The sequence below is a fragment of the Bufo gargarizans genome, chromosome 3, assembly GCF_014858855.1.
Source record: "Bufo gargarizans isolate SCDJY-AF-19 chromosome 3, ASM1485885v1, whole genome shotgun sequence".
Taxonomy (NCBI): Eukaryota; Metazoa; Chordata; class Amphibia; order Anura; family Bufonidae; genus Bufo; species Bufo gargarizans.
The window spans coordinates 81,080,895-81,106,070 of NC_058082.1; the positions used below are offsets into that span (position 1 = coordinate 81,080,895).

Genomic DNA, 25,176 nt, shown 5'->3' on the forward strand with positions numbered 1-25,176 from the left:
TATAGATGGAGGGGTCTGTGTTCTGTATAGCTGGGGGTCTCCATTCTGTATAGCTGGGGGTCTGTGTTCTGTATAGCTGGGGGTCTGTGTTCTGTATAGATGGAGGGGTCTGTGTTCTTGCTACTTTCCACTATGACATACATTCTTTATACCTCCTCCCTCTCCGGCTACCAGAGCCTCTGCTATCTCTTCCTATTACACCGGGGTCTCTTCCCATCATCTCTCTGAGTCTCGCTACTCACTCAGCGACACTACTCCAAAAAGTAACAGACTGGACAGGTCACTCTACAGACTGACACTGCTCTCCTCCAATCAGCGCGCAGCACCCCCTGAGCTGAGTGGGCGGGCATTAGGGCGACCAATGAGCTCGGGAGATGGGCGGAGATTCCACGGGCAACAACACAGTGTGACAGCGGCGGCTGAGCAGAGCGGCGGTGACCGCGGTGACAGGGGGACTCCTGCCGAGCGCCGGGGGACGAGCACCGGCCTTCTCCCAGATTACAGGTGACTGTTGTCTCTCAGACAGAATTTTACACCTTTTCATGCAAATGTCTCTTGCTTTGCAGGGGAAGTGTCGCAGACGGGACAGTAGACAGGAACTGCATTGTGGTGTAAAAAGTTATTGCTTAACTAGCAGTCACCTAATGGCATGCGTGTGTCTATCATGTGTGACAATGCACTGGGGGCACCTATAGAGACTTACCTCCTTCATAGACAGGTTTTTCTACCTTGCAGGATTTTTTAAGGGGGTTTCTGGTTTCCTGCCCCAATCTAAAAACCAGCCGGTTATATTGAAATTGGTTTTAGGGAAGTATCACCTTATTTAAAATGTTTTATTTATTTTTTGCACGTTAGGCAAAATGTTTTTTCTTTTTTTTTTTTCTTGCAGTGGCCCATCATAGTAGTTTCCTGGTGTTTTTTTGCCCCTCTGAGTTTTTTTTTTTTGCAGATATCAGCACTGCAGGCTCAGGGTGCGACTTTTTTCAGGGGGTTTCCCATAGACTACTCTATAGGAAAAAGTTGAAATAAAAAAATACAAGTAAAACGTTATGTGGCTAAAAACACTGCCCCCAAAATATTGTTGTAAAAAAAAAAGGCATTTTTCTACAAGTCAGGAAGAAAATGTAGTGTGGCAGCAGCCCCCCTCCCCCCCTCCCCCCCCTTTTAGCCAGACCTGCAGGGGGCGTCTCCTTCGCTCTCCCCTGCCACCGATGCAGCACTCGGGTCCCCCGCTGTAAACATCTAGTTTGACGACCCTACTGCAGCCAACGACTGGCTGCAGCAGTAGCCTGGGGGCAGTTCACTGCTGCAAAGGCCCTAGGGTACTTACACAAATAAATCTGCATGAAATGTGCCCAAAGCTGCACAAAAATCAACACTATTTATCATCTTTTTGAAAAGGGTGAAATCCGCACACAAAAAAAAAAAACACAACACAATTGATGTGCTGCAGGTTTCAAAATCCTGTAAGGCAGGGGTGTCAAACTCAAATGCATCGGGGGCCGCATCAGCAGTTTGGTCACCCTCAAAGGGCCGGTTGTATCTGTAGGACTATGCGTCCACTCACTGTATAATCGTATCTCTAATAGTTAATGGTTACCGTATGTATATAATCGCATAAGGAGCGCTGACAGTGGCGTTGCTAGGGCTGGTGTCACCCGGTGCAGTAGAAAATGGTGTCACCCCCCTAGTAGTTATTAACCCCTTTTAGCAGTCCCCTGCTGGGACTGCTGAAAGGGGTTAATTATAACTACTGTGGGAGCAAAAGAGGGAATAAATAACTACACTGAAGAGGGGACTGAAAGGGGTTAATAAATACTGTTAAGGAGGGACTGCTGAAAGAGGTTACCCTTCACAGTAGTTATTAACCCCTTTCAGCAGTCCCGCTTCACAGTAGTTAGTAACCCCAGCAGTCCCCCCTACACTGAGGGGGGACTGCTGAGTTTAATAAATACTGTGAAGACTGCTGAAAGGGGTTAATTATAACTACTGTGGGAGCAAAAGAGGGAATAAATAACTACACTGAAGAGGGGACTGAAAGGGGTTAATAAATACTGTTAAGGAGGGACTGCTGAAAGAGATTAATAACTACTGTGAAGGGGCTTCACAGTAGTTATTTCCCCCTTTCAGCAGTCCCTCCTTAACAGTAGTTATTAACCCCTTTCAGCAGCCACCTCTTCATAGTTATTTCCCCCTTTCAGCAGTCCCCCTTCACAGAAGTTATTAACCCCTTTCAGCAGCCCCCTCTTCATAGTTATTTCCCCCTTTCAGCAGTCCCCCTTCACAGTAGTTATTAACCTCAGCAGTCCCCCCTTCACTGAAGGGGGACTGCTGAGTTTAATAAATACTGTGAAGACTGCTGAAAGGGGTTAACTACTGTGAAGGGGCTTCACAGTAGTTATTAACCCCTTTTTCAGCAGTCCCTTATTCACAGTATTTATTAACCCCTTTCAGTCCCCTCTTCAGTGTAGCTAATTATTCCCCCCTTTGCTCCCACAGTAGTTATAATTAACCCCTTTCAGCAGCGCCAGCCCAGTAGCCATTCACATACGGTCTTTCCCCCATTTCAAGTTTCACAATCACCAGCCTTCACCTTTTTATTATCATTATCACTTACACCCGATACAGGAGCCGGGAGGATCAGCTGTGAGGGAGGCGGTACTTACATCTACAAGCGTTTGCCGAGAGGAGGCAGGAGGCAGGCCGGGAGGACAGGCGCTGGCAGCGTGAGTCATACAACATGCGCCCACTCCGCCTGCTTCATTCATAAAGTGGGCGGCGCAGGCGCGTGACGTATGACTCACGCTGCCAGCGCCCATCCTCCCAGCCTGCCTCCTCCCTCCTCTCGGCGAGCGCTTGTAGATGTAAGTACCGCCTCCCTCACAGCTGATCCTCCCGGCTCCTGTATCGGGTGTAAGTGATAATGATAATAAAAAGGTGAAGGCTGGCGGCCGGCGGCGGCTACGCGGGCCACATGACAAGGTCTGGCGGGCCGGATTCGGCCCGCGGGCCTTGTGTTTGACACCCGTGCTGTAAGGGATTGCACTCTGAAGCAGGGCGGTGATGACAGATTCCTTCTCAGACAACAGGATTAGAGTCCAACCGATGCTTTATTTTATGGCACTTCGGCAATTACAGGTGAACCCAGTTCTAACTCACTGGGTAAGATGAGGTTCCAGCATCACCAAAACATAAACCAAACAAAATAAACTCCTGCCCGTCTGGGCTCTAGCTAATACAAATTGGTTTCTAGCTCACCTATTGAGCCCAGGTCACACTCAGAGAATCAGGCTTCCCAGACTTCTTCCAGGCATAACTCCTTCTCTGACTGACAGCCCGGGAGGTGCATTTATTTCCCCCTAACGATCCCAGCTGGCTACACCTGGGGGTCCCTCAGGTTAGGGGAAAACCTGCCCTAGAATAGGGTGGACTGGGGAGGTCCCACTACCAAACCTACATTCCCAGTCCAAATAAAATCCAGCACTTGAACTTTTAAAAAAACTGTCTCTGCAACCTACATCTTGCTTAACCCCTTCCCGATTACCATACCGCTATATACGTGCTATTTGCACATGCCCCGTACAGCTAGCACGTGTATAGACGTCAAACCAGCTATTTAATCCAAGCGCTGCAAAACGCTTGGATTAAAGCTTCTGTCCCTGCACTGCTGCTGTCACGGACCGCATACAGTGCAGTAATGCTGGCAAGGGACCAATCGGATCGCCGCAGTGTAAAAGTGCCTGTTTAAAATGCAGATCAGAGCCTGAATTTAGGTAGTGTGTGCTCCATGCCCCCCCCCCCCCCCAACCTGCCTCCAACCTATTTGCCTGCCATGCGCTCTGTTCCGGCACCTGTCCCCGCCTTTGTCACCTTACATCACAAAAAGTGCAACACCAAGCGATCAAAAAGGCGTCTGTCCAACAAAATGGTGCCAATTAAACCGTCACCTCATCCCGCAAGAAATGAGACCCTACATAAGAAAGTCGCTCAAAAAATAAAAAAAACTATAGCTCTCAGAACATGGAGACACTAAAACATCATTTTTTTTATTTCAAATATACTATTATTGTGTTAAAGTAAAATAAATAAATAAAAAGTATACATATACCATTGCGTCCGTAACAACCTGCTCTATAAAAATAGCACATGATCTACCCTGTCAGAGGAATCTTGTAAAAAATATAAAAACGGTGCCAAAACAGCCATTTTTTTGGTTACCTTGCCTCACAAAAAACTTAATATAGAACAATAAAAAATCTGATGTACCCCAAAATAGTACCAATAAAACTGGCACCTTATCCCCTAGTTTCCAAAATGGGGTCACTTTTTGGGAGTTTCTACCGTTAGGATGCATCAGGGGGGCTTCAAATGGGACATGGCATCTAAAACCCAGTCCAGCAAAATCTTCCTTCCAAAAACCATATGGCGCTCCTTTTCTTCTGATCCTTGCCGTGTGCCCATACAGCAGTTTACAACCACATGTGGGGTGTTTATGTAAACCGCATAATCAGGGTATTAAATATTGAGTTTTGTTTGGCTGTTAACCCTCGATGTGTTAAAGATTTTTTTTTATTAAAATGGAAAATCTGCCAAACAATTGAAATTTAGAAATTTCATCTCCATTTTCCTTTAATTCTTGTGGAACACCTAAAGGGTAAGCAAAGTTTGTAAAATCAGTTTTGAGTAACTGGAGGGGTGTAGTTTCTACAATGGGGTCATTTATGGGGGGTTTTCACTATGTAAGCCCCACAAAGTGACTTCAGACCTGAACTGGTCCTCAAAAAGTGGGTTTTGGAAATTTTAGGACGTTTTTTTTCTAACGTCCTAAAAAAATAAAATGACTATCACAAAATGATGCCAACATAAAGTAGACATATGGGGAATGTTAAGTAATACATATTTTATGAGGTATCCCTTTCTGTTTTGAAAAGCAGAGAATTTTTCAAAATTTTTGGTAAATTTGGGATTATTTCCTAAATAAAGGTGAAATATATTGACTTAAATTTATGACTGTCATGAAGTACAAAGTCTCAGAATGGCTTGGATAAGTAAAATCGTTCCAAAGATATTAACACATAAAGTGACATATGTCAGATTTGTAAATTTTGACCTGGACACTTGGGCATCGATGACCCTTGGTCATGAAAGGGTTAAACCACTTTAGCTTTTTTGGGATTTTACTTACCTCACCCAGTTGAGGAACCTGGGTGAGATATACCCCCCTCCAAGACTTTTCCATACACTTTACCACAATCCACACAGCGCATCTCATACACTTTGTACTGCCATACGCTGCAGTTTTTCTGCACAAAATCCATATGTAATCCGCAACGTGTGAAGGCCCCCTTAGGCCAGACACAGACGAGCGAGTTCAGTGCGTGTCAGTGCCAGGTCCCATTCTGACCTCAAAAAAGGTTGGGGATTACGGCTTTTACCTTTTCTATTGTCGTTGTGCAAAAGTAAAATAGCTCCACCCCCCCCCCCACCCCCCTTCAGCTACAATTAGAGGGATGGGTGCACGTTGTGTTTTTAGATATGTCAGCAGATTGTCGCAGATGTCTTGTGAGGTAGCAGGAGAACTCTAAGGCCAGGCACAGACGAGCGTGTTCAGGGGGGGAGGCTATTTCACTTTGCACAACGACAACAGAAAAGGTAAAAGCCGTAATCTCTAACTTTTTTTCCATTGAAAACCAAAAATAAAGGGGGTCATTTATTATGTTCGTCTGGCGTAAAAATAGTCGCAGAGGGCATTTTTTATATTGCTGCACGGGCGTATTTACGCTGAGTATGGTAGATGGGTGGAATGGGAGCGTTTCAGGGGCTATGCCAGTACTGGAGCTCCAGCCCCCGGAAACAAGTGAAAAAGAAATTGAGAGACCACGCGGGCCAGGGTCTGGCATAGTTTTTCTGACAGGTGCCTAATTTATACAGCTAAGACCGGCGTAAAAAGCCATCTTAGTAAATGGCCCCCACAATGTTTTTAGAAACCCTGTATGATGTCTTTATGTTACTGTCTTCCAGAAGGTCCATTCTTGGGACTGGAGGTTCAGCCGTAGGAGGTGTTTTTTCTTGAAGCTCTCTTTGGTGCACACTGGACTGTGCCAGCGAACCGTCACTCTCAGGCCTCATGCACACGACCGTATGTTTTTACAGGCCGCAATTTTTGAATCTACAAAACATGGACACCGGCCATGTGCATCCTACATTTTGTAGAAATGCCTATTCTTGTCCACAAAACTTTTTTTTTGTGGGGCTGCGGAGCGGACATACGAATGCGGACAGTACATGGAGTGCTGTCCACATCTTTTAGAAATGAATGGGTCCACATCCGATCTGCAAAAAATGTGGATCAGATGCGAACCGAAACTACGGTCGTGTGCATGAGGCCTTAGGCCGCGTTCCCATCACCATCATATTTTTCATTCTTCTAATCCATCAGAAGAACAGAAGAATAACCAAATAAAAAAAGACCCATTACGGTACTTTCACACTAGCGTTTTTCTTTTCCGGCATAGAGTTCTGTCCTAGGGGCTCAATACCGGAAAAGAAAAACTCTAGTGTGAAAGCACCCTCATCTCTGTCTACTACCCTACCCGTGCTCTCCGTTCAGCCAATGACTTACGACTGACTTCCACAAAAATCCAAACCTCTCTCTCCCGGCTCCAAGATTTCTCCCGAGCTGCAGCAGTTCTCTGGAATGCTCTACCCCAAGAAATCAGGCTTAGTCACAACATTTGCTAAAAACACTTCTTTTCAGGGTGGCCTATCACCTCCCTTTATCTAACCTCCCATAGCCCATTTATCATTCCCTGAAGCTGAGCCTCCACTGCACCCAGAAGCACTTCGTATATTGGCTGCTGACCGGCTCATGTGGCTTTATATCTGCTCCCCCTATTCTCCCAAGATGGCTGGACTATCGTACATAACAAGCACTTCTACCTTTTGTCACCCCTATCCCCTCATAGATTGTAAGCTCTTGCGAGCAGGGACCTCATTCTGCTTGTTGTAGTAATTAACTTGTCTGTTGCTGTTATTTATGACTGTTTGTACATGAACCCCTGAACTGTAAAGCGCTGCGGAATATGTTGGCGCCATATAAATAAAGATTATTATCATCATTATCAGTTTTATCCCCATGCATTCTGAATAGAGAGCAATCCGTTCAGGATGTCTTCAGTCTTTTTGACTTTTCAGGACGGAGATAATATAATACCGCAGCATGCTGCGGTTTTATCTCCGGCCCAAAAAACTGAGCACCTGCCTAAATGCCGGATCCGGCATGCGCAGACCTTTAAAAATGTCAAAATAGAAATAGATCCGTTTGTCCGTATGACAAACGGACAGACGGATCTGTTCTTGCAATGCATTTGTGAGACAGATCCGTCTACAAATGCTGTCCATTTGCACGCATATCGTCTATTTCGCCCACCCATAATGTCCTGTTCTTATTATGTATAAGGATAGGACTGTTCTATTATGGGCCTGGCAAAATGCTGAATGCGCACCGCCGGTATCCATGCTTTGCAGATCTGCAATTTGCGAACCGCAAAAACGGTTACGGCTGTGTGCATGATCCCTAAATATTTGATGTGCCATAAGCCACCGGTCTGAGATCCTGACTGCTACTCTGCTACCTGCCTTCAAGATGTATGGGAGGCAGAAAAGACGCAGGTTTTCAGCAGAATTCTTCGCAAAAATCCGCTGTGTGAATGGCCCCTAATTCAGTACCAGCAAAGTGTATGAGATTAGACAAATCTCATGTACACTTTGGTTTTTTTTCTTAGGTGCGGAAACCTGCCATGCGGATTTTGAAATCTGCAGCATGTGGATATGTGTTTTTAATGAGGAAACCCCTTTATAAAGCCACACGGACCGTGTGATAGCGGCCTGGATTTCTTCTGAGTGCAGGAGCGCACAGCGTCATTGGTTGCTGTGACGCCGTGCGCTTCTTTCTGCCACCGCAGTACAGTTAATACACTGGTTTAGATCATACCAGTGTATTACTGTACTGCGGCGGCAGAAGGAAGCGCACGGTGTCACAGCAACCAATGACGCCGTGCGCTCCTGCACTCAGAAGAAATCCAGGCCGGTATCACACGGTCCGCGTTTCACGGACGTGTGCATGAGGCTTAAGGGTTGTAAGAGATTTTGGTGACCTCTCCTTTGCATAGGTCATCAATATCAGATTGGCGGCGGTCTGACCCCCTGAGCCCTCACCGTTCAGCTGTTTGAAGAGGACGCAGCACTCACTGCAGCCATCTTAGCCCATGTGACGTCACATTAATTGGTCACATGCCCTAGACTATGCTCGGTGAATGCCGCTGAGCTGCAATACCAAGCACAGCCACTATCCAGTGCAGGGCGCTGTGCTTGGTAAGCTGTGAGGTGGCTGCAGCGCTCACTGGAATGCCGCAGCCTCCTAAGACAGCTGATCGGCGGGGGTCCTGGGGATCCTGAGGATCATCAATATCAGTATCTCGGAAGACCCCTTTATGATCCTTTTACACAAGCTGATTGGCAACTGAACATTCCCAATCAATGCCCCATGTAAACATTTTGCCGATCGGCCAAAAACCTGCAATTGCTTGTCAGGTGATCTCATACAGATCATCATGTCGGGGGAGAGTCTGGAGCCCCCCATACACATTAGACTGGCAGCCCGGACCTGCTTGGTGGGTTTGACCGGAAATACACTAATGTGTATGGGGGCATTTAGAAATGCTGAGACGCCCTGGTCTACAGTACCTGTATCCAGAGTTCACCTCTGAATCAGAGCAATTAGTGGCGGTGGAAGAACTGGTTTATCATGACAGGTAGGGAGGCATTCTGTCATAAGAAACCGCATCTATTCCAGTTATTAACAGGGTTTAACAAGATTAAAAAAAAAAAAAAACATGTCTGCTTTCTTCCAAACACACCGCCACCCCAATCCTCAGGCAGTGTGTGGTATTGCAGCTCAGCCCTATTCACTTCTACAGTACCAGACACAACCCACTGACAGGTGTGCTGCTGCTTCCAGGATTTTTTTATGCTTGCCCCGATATGTTAACTACAGGAGGGATAGGGTAGTGCAATCTGCCATCTTACCGCACGCTTTAGGGCGAGTTCTCATCTGCGTTGGAGTCTCAGTTTGGTGCCTCCATCGCAGATTCCAAAAAAAAGACTGAATGAAAAAGTCCTGCATGCAGGACTTTTTTGGTCTGGTAAAAACAGGATTCTGAATGGAAACTGATGGCCTCGATTATAGTCAGTGGAGTCTGTTCAGCTCCGTCCAGGTCAGTTATGTTCCCTATCCGTCACTTCAGTGAATTCCGTGATTTCCTCAACGAAAAATATAGCGGTGATGTGAACCCAGATCCACTTTGTGTCTTGTCTACACAGGTCGTCACACTGCGAGTCGTGTGATGTAACAGCGGACCCGAGCTCATAGTCAAATGGTGGACTGCACTGCCCGGACCTTCATGTAGTTTACAGGTGCCAGCCATGCACAAAAAATCCTCGAAGGGACCAGTCACCTCTCCTGATGTTGTTTTAGTAACTTCTTGCATTCCCCATGTAATAATAATTCTGGAGCATCTATTCTTATGACTCTGTGATGTGCATTCCTTTATTATTTCTACTAGAAGTTATGAATTAATTCTGGTACTAGTAGTTTGCAATGAAGGTCCAGATGGGTGTTACCCATTGGGGGAGTGTCCCTAACACTAGCAGCACTGATGGGATAATGTCAGACTGTACAGGAAACACACCCCTAACTGGTGGACCTATATTGCATACCACTGCCAATTTGTTCACAAATATCTAGTAGGAATAATAGAGGAATTGCACATATAATAACGCCATAAGAAAACATGCTCCAAAGTTGTTATCACATGCAGAATACAAGTAGTTACAGTGCTGCCCATAATTATTCATACCCCAGATGAAATTTTATTCAACCAGCAAGTAATTTTTTTACGGGAAATGACAAAAAGATAATAAGACGATGTACAAGAGGCATTATTGTGGGGGGGGGGGGAACATTTCTCAGATTTTATTTACATTTGAGCAAAAAATACAAGATGTTCCGCACTGTGGAAAATCTCAGAGGACGTGGTCGGAAGCCAAAAGTGACACCTGTGCTGGCCAGGAGGCTAGAGAGGTGAAAAGGAATCCAAGGATCACCACCAAGGCCATCCTGGTGAATCTGGGCTCTGCTGGTGGCAATGTCTCAAGGCAGACAATCCAACGGACACTGCACGATGCAGACCAAGGAGGACGCCACTTCTCCAGATAAGGCACACAAAAGCTCGCTTGGCCTTTGCAAAAGCTCATCTGGACAAAGAAGACTTCTGGTCTTCTATGTTATGGTCAGATGAAACAAAAATTGAATTGTTTGGTCACAATGATGTTTCCTTCATTTGGCGTAAAAAAGGAGAAGCCTTCAACCCAAAGAGCACCATCCCCACTGTCAAACATTGTGGTGGGAACCTAATGCTTTGGGGGTGTTTTTCAGCCAATGGACCAGGGAACCTACCGTATTTTTCGCCCTATAAGACGCACCTAGGTTTTTGGGGAGGAAAATAAGAAAAAAAATATTTTTAACCAAAAGGTGTGCTGTGTGTTTGGTGGGTTTGGAACTAATGGTGGTCTGTGGATGGCACTATTACTGGGGATCTGTGGATGACTGACACTGTTATGGGGGAGATCTGTGGATGACTGACACTGTTATGGGGGAGATCTGTGGATGACTGACACTGTTATGGGGGGATCTGTGGATGACTGACACTGTTATGGGGGGGATCTGTGGCTTGCACTGTTACAGGGGGGGGATCTGTGGCTGACACTGGTACAGGGGGGATCTGTGGATGGCACTGTTACAGGGGGGGATCTGTGGATGGCACTGTTACAGGGGGGGATCTGTGGATGGCACTGTTACAGGGGGGATCTGTGGATGGCACTGTTATGGGCTGGGGGGGATCTGTGGGTGGCACTGTTATATACCGTATGTGCCATCCACAAACCCCCCCAGCCCATAACAGTCCCATGCACAGACCCCCCCCCACCCCATAACAGTGCCATTCACAGATACCCCCCCTCCCCAGTTGGGGGGCATGTTTAATAACTATTACTTGAATATGAGATCTTATATTAGTATACCGGAGCGGCGCTATACTACACTGACTGCACCGCCCCGCCGCTATTGCCGGCCCCCAGCTCCTCCTCCCAGTCCCTCCCCGAGTCCCCGCTCTGCTCATACATCGCTGCCAGCAATGTAAAACTGGCAGCATTCGCCCCATAAGACACAGGGGCATTTCTCCCCCATTTTGCGGGAAGAAAAAGTGCGTCTTATGGGGCGAAAAATACGGTAATCACAGTAAACGGCACCAAAAAAAGAGCAATACATGAGGATTCTCAACGGCAACATCAGGCCGTCTGCAGAGAAACTTGGCCTTGGGCGCCAGTGGACAATTCAGCATGACAAGGACCCAAAACATACAGCAAAAGTGGTGAAGAAATGGTTAGCAGACAACAACATGAACGTTTTGGAGTGGCCCAGCCAGAGTCCAGACTTGAATCCAATTGAGAATCTGTGGAGGGAGCTAAAGACCAGGGTGATGGCAAGAAGACCCTCCAACCTGGAAGATTTGGGGCTCATTGCTAAAGATGACTGGGCAAAAATACCTGTGGAGACCTGCAAAAAGCTGGTCTGCAATTATAGGAAGCGTGTGATTGCTGTAATAGCCAATAAAGGCTTTTCTATTGATTATTGAGAAGGGTATGAATAATTTTGGACTGGACACGTTTTGCTCAAATGTAAATAAAAGCTGAGAAATGTTTTTTTCCCACAATAATGCCTCTTGTACATCGTCTTATTATCTTTTGGGAGATACCTATGTCATTTCCCGTCAAAAAATTACTTGCTGGTTGAATAAAAGTAACTTTAGGTCAAAATTTGCCAGGGGTATGAATAATTATGGGCAGCACTGTATGAAAGCAGACACATCAGGAGAATAAGGTTTACCCGAGCACACTACGTGTTACCTAGTAAAGGATATTACAGAGTTCGGAGTTCCCCTTTTGTCTTCTGGCGCTAAAAGGAAGTTGGCAGAAAGAAAATGCTTTGTGTGCTGTATTAAATTTCTTGAGACGCAGGTGTGAGACTCCTAGCATAATCCGATCGTTGGAAACAGGCCGCGTTCTGCAGATGGGAATGTGAACATTGGGGGTCATCTACAAAGAACTTTTTCTCAGATTTTGCGCTGGATTATGAGGAGGCGCGCGACTTATCATAAATTAGGCGCACCTCCAGCAGACCTGCCCCTAGCTTTAATAGAAGAGCGTTTCGGGACATGCCGATACCTATGATCTTGAACATGCGATTTTCAGGTTGCGGCCTATAGGAGTTTCATTATACTCCTGTGGAGAGCTTCATAGGAACATCACTGTGGTAAGCCTCTGACCCATTAGTAGGCTGGAGGCTCCCAAAGGGTACGAACGGCTCCCCCGATCTCCACGCGGTGGAACACTTCGGACGGGCCACGTCATCTGAGGGATTAAATGTGTGTGATTGGCGTTTTCGCCGATCACAGACCTTACCTTTGGGTGTCTGCCATTTAAAAAAAATGTTTAATGTCGTTGGAGGTCCGGAAGTGGTTAAAGGGGTTTTTATGATGTTGTTGGGCTTAAAGGATAACTGTCACACTTAGATCCTAATTTCAATTTTCATATATGTAGTTACTAATAACATGATATTCCAGAATCAGTTACTATTAGACTGACTTACCCCATATTTAATAAGATTCAGCCCTTAGCAACCAGTCTGCAAAAAAGTGCAATTTCACTATTCAGTTAAGATGGCCGCCACTGCCCTCACCCTGAGGCTAATCCCGCCTGCTCTCACTAGCCAGTAACAATAGCCCCCCATAAGTGTCAGTAACCACAGCCCTCCCCCTAAAGGGTTAATCTCCTGCAGCAGAAAGGGGTCCTCTTCATAGACGGACCCTGCCTAGCAACCTGATTTTAAGCAGAGGTAAAAGTAAGCACTATAGGGAACTAAACTGTGGAATTAAGGGGTAATTGAATACACGGTGAAAAGTTGAAATAGGGCCACCAAGGAGATATTAATCACCACAATCCAATACTCCAAAAAAAATAAAAAATATGACAGTTTTACTTTAATGCATAAAAATAAGAAACTTCTCTATAGCTATCCCATGCTGTCCTTGAGTTGGTTTTCTAAATTTTTTTACGAAAGGGGAGCCTTTCATAGGGGCTGTAAACAGTAGGATATTTGTAGACTATTTGCAACGTTGACTTCCTATTACTGTGTATGGCGACCATCTGCAACTGGTTCAGTTATGATGTAACCTTGTTAAAGGGCATCTGTCAGCAGTTTTGTACCTATGACACCGGCTGACCTGTTACATGTGTACTTGGCAGCTGAAGACATCTGTGTTGTTCCCATCTTCATATGTGCCCGCATTGCTGAGAAAAATGATGTTTTATTATATGCAAATGAGCCTCTAGGAGCAACGGGGGCGTTGTCATTACACCTAGAGGCTCTACTCTCTCTGCAACTGCACTTTGATTTACAGGACCAGGCAGTGTAAAAGTGATCACCCCTGCCTGGCCCTGTCAATCAAAGTGGAGAGGATGCAGCAGCTGCAGAGAGAGCAGAGCCTCTAGGTGTAATGGTAACGCCCCCGTTGCTCCTAGAGGCTCATTTGCATATATTAGAACATCATTTTTCTCAGCAATACGGGCATATATGAACATGGGACCAACACAGATGCCTTCCGCTGCCAAGTGCACATGGAACAGATCAGCCGGTGTCATAGCTACAAAACTGCTGGCAGATGCTCATTAATGTTAATATATGTAGCACAGGTATGAAACTGTCACCACTGGCGGTTAGAGAAGTCCTGCAGGCTATAATGGATAACACACAAATGCTTCTTCTTGCAGCGCTGACATAGTAGACATGTGATTGTTCCTCTGTGGATTGGAAACCCTGAGCCGGAGCTGAAGATGGGCCTCCTGTACTTGGTGGAGCCAATAATGGCCATCTACTGCTTTGCCAATTTCGTCAGCTTCCCCGTGATGCAGCAGTTCGTGTATCACAGACTCTGGGAGATCGAGTTTAACTCCAGCGTCGTCTTCAATGACAGCATATCAAATTGCGTAACAAACCAAAGTGACCCCATCTATATCCATCAGAAGGTAAGGACGGAGCGCCACGCTTCCTATGGGATGTAGAAAGTTACTAAGTAATATCCCCGATGTATAGTCTAGAAGGAGGATTGGTCGGGAAATCGTTCTGTATTTGTGGATGTGGTTTTTTTAAAGCGGACCCGTCGCCTCTCCTGACGTACCTGTTTCAGTAAATAATTGTATTCCCCATGAAATAACAATTCTGTTCTTCTAACTCTGCATTATGCTGTTCCTCTGCTATTCCTCCTAAAAATTGAATTTGGGATTAAAGGGGTTTTCTGTGAGTTTATTATTATTGATGGCCAATCCTCAGGATGGGTCATCCATATCTGATCGGTGGGGGTCCGACAGATCAGCTGTTTGAAGAGGCTGCGGTGCTGCGACCTCCTCACAGCTTACCGAGCGCACCGCACAGTACGTTGAATAGCGGCTGTCCCAGACTCACCCACTTGAATGGGACTGAGCTGCACCTAGGTCTTGTGACCGATGAAGGTGACATCACGAGGCCTAAGAAGAGGAGGCAGTGCTCTTCAAACAGCTGATCGGTGGGGGTGCTGGGAGTCGGACCCCCACCGATCAGATACTGATGACCTATACTGAGGATACATCATCAATAATCCACGCCAAAGGGGTGTTTCCCTGCAGTCCTATGTTGTCAGTACTGACTGAACAGTGTCCAACACATCCCAAACTGTTGACACCCAGTAGTCAATGTTTTTGTGAATTTCTAGGAGGAATAACATAGAAACACCAACCAATGCTTCAGAATGGTTATGAGGAATTTGAGTAGGGGAGCTTATGGATCCTTTTTAAAGGGGTTCTCCAAGACATTTATTTCGTTTTGTATGTAGCCCACTTATTCTTGAAGAATGAGAGGGTTTTGCAGTACAATGTTTGTCACACGTCGGCCATTACATTTATAGAGGACTTGAAGGGAAGGTCCACTTTAAAACTGCTACCTTAAAGGGGTTGTCCGGGTTCAGAGCTGAACCCGGACATACCGTTATTTTCACCCCGGCAGCCCCCCTGAGCCTAGCATCGGAGCATCTCATGCTCCGATGCGCTCCTGTGCCCTCCGCTAAATCACGCAGGGCACGGGCTCTTTTGTTTTCAATAACACACTGCCGGGCGGTAACTTCAGCCCGGCAGTGTGTTCGGTGACGTCACCGGCTCTGAGGGGCGGGCTTTAGCTCTGCCCTAGCCATTTTACTGGCTAGGGCAGAGCTAAATCCCGCCCTTCAATGCCGGTGACGTCACCAGGGTTCCTGGCAGCCCCATGGAGAGCCCCGGTACGTCACCGGAACTCCTAAAAATGCCTTTGCCCTGCGCGATTTAGCGCAGGGCAAAGGAGAGCATCGGAGCATGAACTGCTCCGATGCTCATGTCAGGGGGGCTGCCGGGGTGAAAATGGAGGGATGTCCGGGTTCAGCTCTGAACCCGGACAACCCCTTTAAGTACAACTATAGTTCCTTTCAACCCTTAATGCAAATAAGGTACAGGTACGTCATTTGTGTTAAAGGGGTTGTGTCCCTTCAGCATGTGGCATTTATCATGTAGAGAAAGTGAATACAAGGGACTTACTAATGTGTTGTTATTATCCATATTGCTTCCTTTGCTGGCTGGAATCATTTTTCCATCACATTATACACTGCTCGTTTCCATGGTTATGACCACCCTGCAATCCAGGTGCGGTGGTCATGCTTGCACAATATAGGAAAAAGCAATAACCTGTGTGAGCTTCTATGGTCCTGGTCACCAAAGAGGGCGGCACTTTTTTCTATATTGTGCAAGCACGGCCACCGCTGCTGGATTGCAGGGCGGTCATAACCATGGAAACGAGCTGTGTATAGAAAAATGAATCCAGCCAGCAAAGGAAGCAATATGGACAATCACAATACATTAGTAAGTGCCTTGTATTAACTTTCTCTATATGATAAATGCCACTTGCTGAAGTGAGACAACCCCTTTAAGGATATATATGGAGCTCGCTTCTTACACGGCGGGTGCTGACTGTACAATACAGCAGATACCCAGCCACAATGATCGGGATCAGAGATAGCACTGATCCTAGTTATTTAGCCCCTCAGATGCTGTGGCCAGTAGCCACCGTAGCATTTAGACAAAAGAAAGAGGCTCCTTCTGCCCTTTGATTGGAGCCCCCAGATCAAAATTGTGGGGCTCCAGTCGGTTCCTATGACAGACTGGGGCCTTGTGAAGAATTCCAGGCCTGTCATAGTGAGTCCGAGGCATGATCTGATAGGCAGCGTATAAAAATCCCATATACTGCAATAGTATTGTATTGCGGTCTATGGTACAAGCAATCAGAAAATTGCATGTAAGAGTCCCTCAGGGGGGCTAAAAATTACAGTGAAAAAAAACATTTATTTTTTTAAATAAAAACATCAAAATATAAGAAATTCTAATCTCCTCCTTTTCCCAATTTTACATATGGAATAAGTAAATAAAAAATAAACATAATCAGCATTTGAGCAGAGGTTTAATTGAATAAGGGCTCTTTCACACTTGCGTTGTCGGATGTACACGTCGGATCCGGAAAAACGCAAGTGAACTGCGGCTCCCGGGGCGCTCCAGAATGACGTCAGAGCGCCCCATGCGCATGGATGACGTGCCATGCGATCACGTGATCCATGAGCGTGGGGTGCCCTGACGTCACTCTGGAGCGCCCCGGGAGCCGCACGGACGGTAAGTATGCTGCTCCCCCGCTCCCCACTACACTTTACCATCCATTCCGAAAAAGCTAAACGTTGGATCCGGCAATGCGCCGAAACTACGTTTAGCTTAAGGCCGGATCCGGATTAATGCCCTTCAATGGGCATTAATTCTGGATCCGGCCTTGCGGCAAGTCTTTAGGATTTTTCTCCGGCCAAAAAACGTTCCGGTCCGGATCTGAAGACATCCTGATGCATCCTGAACGGATTTCTCTCCATTCAGAATGCATTAGGATAAGGTCTAGTTCACACGAACGTTTTTTTTGCGGGTGTACGGGCCGTTTTTTTGTGTTCCATATACGGTCCGTATACGGAACCATTCATTTCAATGGTTCCGCAAAAAAAACGGAATGTGTTCCGTATGCATTCCGTTTCCGTTTTTCCGTTCCGTTGAAAGATAGAGCTTGTCCTATATTTGGCCGTAAATCACGGGTCGTGGCTCCATTCAAGTCAATGGGTCCGCAAAAAAAAACGGAACACATACGGAAATGCATCCGTATGTCTTCCGTTTCCGTTCCGTTTTTTCTGAATCATCTATTGAAAATGTTATGCCCAGCCCAATTTTTTCAATGTAATTACTGTATACTGTATATGCCATACGGAAAAACAGAACGGAAAAACGGAAAGGAAACGGAAACACAACGGAACTTAAAAACGGAACAACGGATCCGTGAAAAACGGACCGCAAAAAACAATAAAAGCCATACGATTGTGTGAACTAGGCCTAAAACTGATCAGGATTCTTCCGGCATAGAGCCCCGACGACGGAACTCTATGCCGGAAGAAAAGAACGCAAGTGTGAAAGAGCCCTAAAATACAAGTTTTACTGAATCGTTTTCCAGAGACTATATTTCAGTCTGCTCAGCTCCTGCTCTACACCTGCTGCCTGCAGATTACACTGCATTTTGTGGTGACAGGTTCCTTTTAAATGGTGCCGATAAGGAATACAATTTGTCCTGCAAAAATAAGCCCTCATACAGCTATGTGAGTCGAAAATCTGAAAAGTTGTGGCTCTTGGAGAGCAGGGAAGAAAAAACAAAAATTTTCTCTGTCATTAAGGGGTTAAAGAGAATGTAAAAACTATTTTTTTTTACTGATTAAAACCAGATAGTGACACATTCTATTTTTTTATCTGCTTTTATTTCCTGTTTTTATTTTTAATTCAATTTTCTATATAATATTATGGGGGCGGTCATCTGAGAAATAATCTGTACAGCAGTCACAAGAGCCCTAGACCACAATAGACAGGAGGTGACTCATTGACTTCTATGGGAGATGTTTTATTTAGACATACTCTGTGACCTGTGCAGAAATCATGGTGCAGGGAGGGGGTATAGATAGCTAATGTATTGTGAATGGTGGATCATATGTTATCTATACAGGGTTGATATCTTTCATTGTAATCCTGCCTGTTATGATAATGAGATGACTGCTGAAAAGTGATCTCTACAGAAGAAGTGGTGCCTGTTATTCGGCTTGGTGGCCAGTGTGAAAACTGCAGGGTTTAATTATTTATTCTTTTAAATAGAGAGATATGGAAAATTAAAAACAACATCACTAAAAATTAACATAAAAGTTGATTTAAACAAATGAGCTGGAGGCGAGCACATGATTATAATTCTCAGTCCGGTCTCGTGGTCAGTTGACATGATATGCACTCGGTAAATACCTTTGTTTGCGCACGATCAGCAGACACTTGGAATTGCTGTTGGGCACAAAAATTATAATTACAGTCGTCTAATGGTAGCACGAAGGGTTAGTGTAAGTTATCGGAGAGGATGGTGCTGTCCATGGCTGATAAGAGGGTTGTCTGCATGAGGGCCTGCTGTCATCAGTCAGTATTCACACCCTATGTCTTACTGGCAATATACTGATACTTCACAAGGAATAAGCATACAGGTTAGTTAAAGCTCCAAAAAACTAAGAAAAAAGTAAAACAATGTGTATTATAATCACATGATGGAAATCGACCAACACAAAAAAAAAAAAAAACAACCACTTATAATTTCTTCATGAAGAAATACCAACACAGTGTATTCACCAAAGTGTGTGGCTTTCACCAATTGCTTGTTATCTTAGTTGGTCTACAGCCATCGGCGCAGCTATAGGGGGTGCAGAGGTAGCAGTCACCACCGGGCCCAGGAGCCTGAGGGGCCCTAAAGACCTTTGTGTCACATAAGAAGACACTGGTATTATAGAAAGTGCATGCAGGTCAAGTTAGGCCTCTTTCACACTTGCATTGGCCGGATCCGGCGTGTACTCCACTTGCCGGAGGTACACGCCAGATCCGGAAAAACGCAAGTGTACTGAAAGCATTTGAAGACGGATCCGTCTTCAAAATGCTTTCAGTGTTACTATGGCACCCAGGACGCTATTAAAGTCCTGGTTGCCATAGTAGGAGCGGGGGAGCGGCATACTTACAGTCCATGCGGCTCCCGGGGCGCTCCAGAATAACGTCAGAGCGCCCCATGCGCATGGATGACGTGCCATGTGATCACGTCATCCATGCGCCTGGGGCGCCCTGACGTCACTCTGGAGCGCCCCGGGAGCCGCACGGACGGTAAGTATGCTGCTCCCCCGCTCCCCGCTACACTTTACCATGGCTGCCAGGACTTTAGCGTCCCGGCAGCCATGGTAACCATTCAGAAAAAGCTAAATGTCGTATCCGGCAATGCGCCGAAACGACGTTTAGCTTAAGGCCGGATCCGGATCAATGCCTTTCAATGGGCATTAATTCCGGATCCGGCCTTGCGGCAAGTCTTCAGGATTTTTGGCCGGAGCAAAAAGCGCAGCATGCTGCAGTATTTTCTCCGGCCAAAAAACGTTCCGGTCCTGAACTGAAGACATCCTGATGCATCCTGAACGGATTTCTCTCCATTCAGAATGCATTAGGATAAAACTGATCAGGATTCTTCCGGCATAGAGCCCCGACGATGGAACTCTATGCCGGAAGACAATAACGCAAGTGTGAAAGAGCCCTTACACCTCTGGTTGGAGGGAAGGGGTTAGGTCAGGAATTTGGCATGAGGGTGGGGGGCATGTGCCGTTTCAGTTTTTGCCTCAGTCAGTATAAAAGCTATGTACTTCCCTAGCCACAAAACACTGAGGGAAGGGGGGCCCAAGCTGAAGTCTTGCACCAGGGCCCATGAGCTTTTAGTTACGCCCCTGTCTACAGCCCTATTGAACTTTTAGAATCGTTGGCACTATATCCTTGTTAGGAGGTTATTGGGGGTTTTCTTTGTATTTCAATATTAGGGATAGTTCACATTACCAGTATTTTATAAAATAAAAAAGTGATCCTATGATGCACATTTGGCCATTTCCATCTCAGTGGTGTTTTTTTTATTTCTATTTTTCTGTTCTTCTGACGGATCAGAAGACTGAAAAAATAACGGTGACGTGAACATAGCCTTAGCAGCATGTACGTTTTTGTCAGACTTCAGTTTTCACACTGAATGGGACTGAGCAGCCTGCAGTGTATAAGAGTGGATGCAGGCAGCCGGAGCAAAGGCAACATTTTGTAATAAAAACCGGTCATATAAATGTTTTTACCTATAATGCAGTCCTGATCCTAAAGGTGTTCATAGGTTTTAACTATTTTTATTTTTTACTATTATTGACTGTTTTATTATTTCATCTTAGGCTACTTTCACATTAACGTTTTTTGCGGATCTGTCATGGATCTGCAGAAACGCTTCTGTTACCATAATACAACTGGCTGCATCCGTTATGAACGGATCCGGTTGTATTATGTCCATTATAGCCATGACGGATCCGTTTTCTATTGTGTCAGAAAAAAACGGATCCGTCCCCATTGACTTACATTGTGTGTCAGGATGTATCTTTCTTATTTCCACATCGCGGACAGAAAAACAGCAGCCAATATCAGGCCACGACAGAGACAAGCTTTCCTAGCGTCACCCGCGATGCTATGAAGTCTCGCCCCTGTCGCTGCCTGCTATTGGCTAAACCCCCCTCCCAACTGTCGCACGGGTCAAAAAATGTTTTGATTCGCGTGACGGGGAGATGTGATCAGAAGTGATGTGGGTGTTGGGGAGCGGGGTAAGTATGACCTATATGAGGTGCCCGGGCATTGGGGGGTCATTATAGGGGTTGGATAACCCCTTTAACTTATCTGCTTGGTTAAGATGCTTGAAACCCAATATCTAATGACTCTGTAACCTCCTGAGCGTCCTCCTAGAATACCTGTCATGTGATTACCATGCACAATACACAGCAACAACCAGAGCAAACAGTTCTGAGAATATTTCCAGAGTTGATCAGATAATCTCACATGACTTACTGTCATGCCATTTATTATTTTCAGGTAAAACTGGATTTCTTGGGTGCCTCCTACTTAAAGGGAGTGTGTCACAGAATATTTTTTTTCTGCCAGTTAAAATCAGATAGCAAAACATATCCCTTTTTTTCTAATCTGTTTTTATTCTCTGATTGCTGATTATTTTTATTTTTTTTATGATATTTCCAGAACATGATTATGGGGGCGGCCATTTTGCCTGATCTGTTAACAGCATTTAGAGATATACTTTAAACCCTCAAAACTGGGCCCATTTTTGTTTTTTCAGTTTAATTTTTTCCTTCCCACATTCCAAGAGCCATAACTTTTTCATTTTCTGTTCATATGAGAGCAAGTTGTATTTTTTAATGGCACCATTTAATTTACTATCTTAGGCTCCTTTCACACCTGCGTTCAGGTGTCCGCTCGTGAGCTCCGTTTGAAGGGGCTCACAAGCGGCCCTGAACGCAGCCGTCCAGCCCTAATGCATTCTCAGTGGAGGCGGATCCGCTCAGAATGCATCCGCCTGCCAGCGCTCAGCCTCCGCTCCGCTCAGTGAGCGGACACCTGAACGCTGCAAGCAGCGTTCAGCTGTCCGCCTGGCCGTGCGGAGCTGTGCCGATCCGTCCAGACTTATAATGGAAGTCAATGGGGACGGATCCGCTTGAAGATGACACCATATGGCTCAATCTTCAAGCGAATCCGTCCCCCATTGACTTTCAATGTAAAGTCGGAACGGATCCGCTCAGGCTACTTTCACACTTAGAAAATTTTTCTAAGTTATAATGCAGACGGATCCGTTCTGAACTGAGCCACCGTCTCCATTAATATGAGCGGATCCGATCGAACGCTAGTGTGAAAGTAGCCTTAATAATGTCTTGTATTGGAAAACAGGGAAATATTTTTTGTGGGGTGAAACTGAAAAAAAAAACAATTTCGGCAAGGTTTTTATGGGATATGATATTACGGCGTTTATGGTGCAGTAAAAGTGACATGATGTCCTTATTCTGTGGGTCAATACGATTACGGCAATGGTATAGTTTTTATTTTGATTTACTGTTTTAAAAAAAAATATAAAACCTTGGGAAAATAAAAATGTACTTTAAATCGCCACATTCTGAGCCATAACTTTTTTATATTTCTGTCTACACTGCTGTATGAGGGCTTGTTTTTTGTGGGACGAACGGTAGTTTTCATGTGGTATCATTATTGGGGGTACATACAACTTTTTGATCACTGTTATTCCATTTTATGGGGTGACAAGGTGACCAAAAAAATTTGTTTGTTTTTTGTTTTTTTTTCATTACGGTGTTCAGTGCTCTGGAAAAATGTTTTTATACTTTAAAACGTCAAACCTGTTATGTTTTTTTTATTATTTCTTTATTTTTATATTTAAAATTGGGAAAGGGGAGGTGATTTGAATTTTTTAATATTATGGATTTTTTTTTTACTTGTTTTTTACTTTTTACACAATAACTTTTAGTTATTGAACCTAGTTATAGAACCTACGATCTTCTGTCCCATAGACCATGATAGAATACTGTTATGGTCAATGAGATTCCGCTGAGCCATGCCTCGTGCACTGCTTTACAGGCAGTTAACCATGACAGGCCTGGGAATCTTAAGCTGTCATAGTAACTAATCGGAACCCTGCGATTTCACTGCAGGGCTCTGATCAGAAGGCAGAGGGTTACACAGGTGCTGCAAATTATGATTGAACATAGCATCTGAGGGGATTAAATGACAGGGTTCGGCATAATTGTCGATCACAGTCATTGTGGCTGGGCACGTGCCATATATGGAGTGGGCTCAGCGCAGCAGCCCGCTCCATACATTACCTTTTGCATAATGACGTACATGATTATGCATTTAAGGTTTTTTTCAAGTGTTCTTTACTGATGACCTGTACTCAGGATAGGTCATCAATATCTGATGGGGTCCGCACCCTGAAGCCCCGCTGATCAGCCCTTTCTCAGCTCCCCAAGCACAAAGCCGAACATTGTATAGCGGCTGTGCTTGGTATTGCATCGTAGCCCCATCCACTTCTATGGGGCTGAGCTGCGCCTAGGCCATGTGACCAATGAACGTACCGTCACACTGCACGGCTACTAGGAGCACCAGTGCCTTCTCAAATAGCTGATCAGTGGTGGTCCCGGGTGTCGGACCCCCACTGATCAAATACTGATGACCTATCCAGAAGATAGATCATCAGTAAAAAAAACACTTGGAAAACCCCTTTTACGGGTTAAAGGGAATCTGTCACCAGGGACCTTCCTTTCTGTTTGCATAGACACATAGCTTGTACCTATTTTACATATGAATATATACCGCTTAGTAAAGAATATGGGGGATTCAGCCCGCACAACCCTATGCAGGTGCAGATTGCTATGGCGAAATACAGATACAAACGCAAAAACACAAATGCAATCGCACTCTGCAACCAGCACTCTGCCCTGCCTTTATGCTGGATGTTGAATAAGGCATTGGTGTACATTTTGGCCAAAGCGTAATAAGCCACTCACCACGTCAAGGTCGCCTCCATGAGTGGCCCCTAACACTAGTTCCTACCTGTTATGGGCCATGACAGCCACACAAAGTCCAGGGAGTGTAGGTACAGCATGCACGCCAAGCACACTCTGCTTTTAACCCCGTCCGGTGCCATTACAGCTTTCATCGGATCCAGGGACACCAATGCCTCATTCAACATCCAGCATAGAGGCAGGGCAGAGTGCTGGTTGCAGAGTGCGATTGCATTTGTGTTTTTGCGTATATACCGCTTAGTGTCTATATGTATATTTTGTCTGCTGGTGGGAAAATATACAGACGTGGACAAAATTGTTGGTACCCTTTGGTCAATGAAAGAAAAAGTCACAATGGTCACAGAAATAACTTTAATCTGACAAAAGTAATAATAAATTAAAATTCTATAAATGGTAACCAATGAAAGTCAGACATTGTTTTTCAACCATGCTTCAACAGAATTATGTAAAAAAATAAACTCATGAAACAGGCATGGACAAAAATGATGGTACCCCTAACTTAATATTTTGTTGCGCAACCTTTTGAGGCAATCACTGCAATCAAACGCTTCCTGTAACTGTCAATGAGACATCTGCACCTCTCAGCAGGTATTTTGGCCCACTCCTCATGAGCAAACTGCTCCAGTTGTGTCCGGTTTGAAGGGTGCCTTTTCCAGACTGCATGTTTCAGCTCCTTCCAAAGATGCTCAATAGGATTGAGGTCAGGGCTCATAGAAGGCCACTTTAGAATAGTCCAATTTTTTCCTCTTAGCCATTCTTGGGTGTTTTTAGCGGTGTGTTTTGGGTCATTGTCCTGTTGCAAGACCCATGACCTGCGACTGAGACCAAGCTTTCTGACACTGGCTAGTACATTTCTCTCTAGAATTCCTTGATAGTCTTGAGATTTCATTGTACCCTGCACAGATTCAAGACACCCTGTGCCAGACGCAGCAAAGCAGCCCCAGAACATAACAGAGCCTCCTCCATGTTTCACAGTAGGGACAGTGTTCTTTTCTTGATATGCTTCATTTTTTCGTCTGTGAACATACAGCTGATGTGCCTTGGCAAAAACTTCGATTTTTGTCTCATCTGTCCACAGGACATTCTCCCAGAAGCTTTGTGGCTTGTCAACATGTAGTTTGGCATATTCCAGTCTTGCTTTTTTATGATTCGTTTTCAACAATGGTGTCCTCCTTGGTCGTCTCCCATGTAGTCCACTTTGGCTCAAACAACGACGGATGGTGCGATCTGACACTGATGTTCCTTGAGCATGAAGTTCACCTTGAATCTCTTTAGAAGTCTTTCTAGGCTCTTTTGTTACCATTCGGATTATCCGTCTCTTAGATTTGTCATCAATTTTCCTCCTGCGGCCACGTCCAGGGAGGTTGGCTACAGTCCCATGGATCTTAAACTTATGAATAATATGTGCAACTGTACT

General features: G+C 45.3%; 1 protein-coding gene across 1 annotated transcript in view; it reads left to right on the forward strand.

The window, feature by feature from the left end:
• Positions 1-378: 378 nt before the first annotated feature.
• Positions 379-25,176, forward strand: part of SLC46A3 (solute carrier family 46 member 3) — a 38,233-nt gene continuing 13,435 nt past the window's right edge. The window contains exons 1-2 of the mRNA XM_044286504.1: positions 379-504; positions 13,948-14,202. Coding sequence (XP_044142439.1) covers positions 14,011-14,202 — 192 coding nt within the window. The 5' untranslated portion in view covers positions 379-504; positions 13,948-14,010. The remainder of the gene's footprint in view (positions 505-13,947; positions 14,203-25,176) is intronic.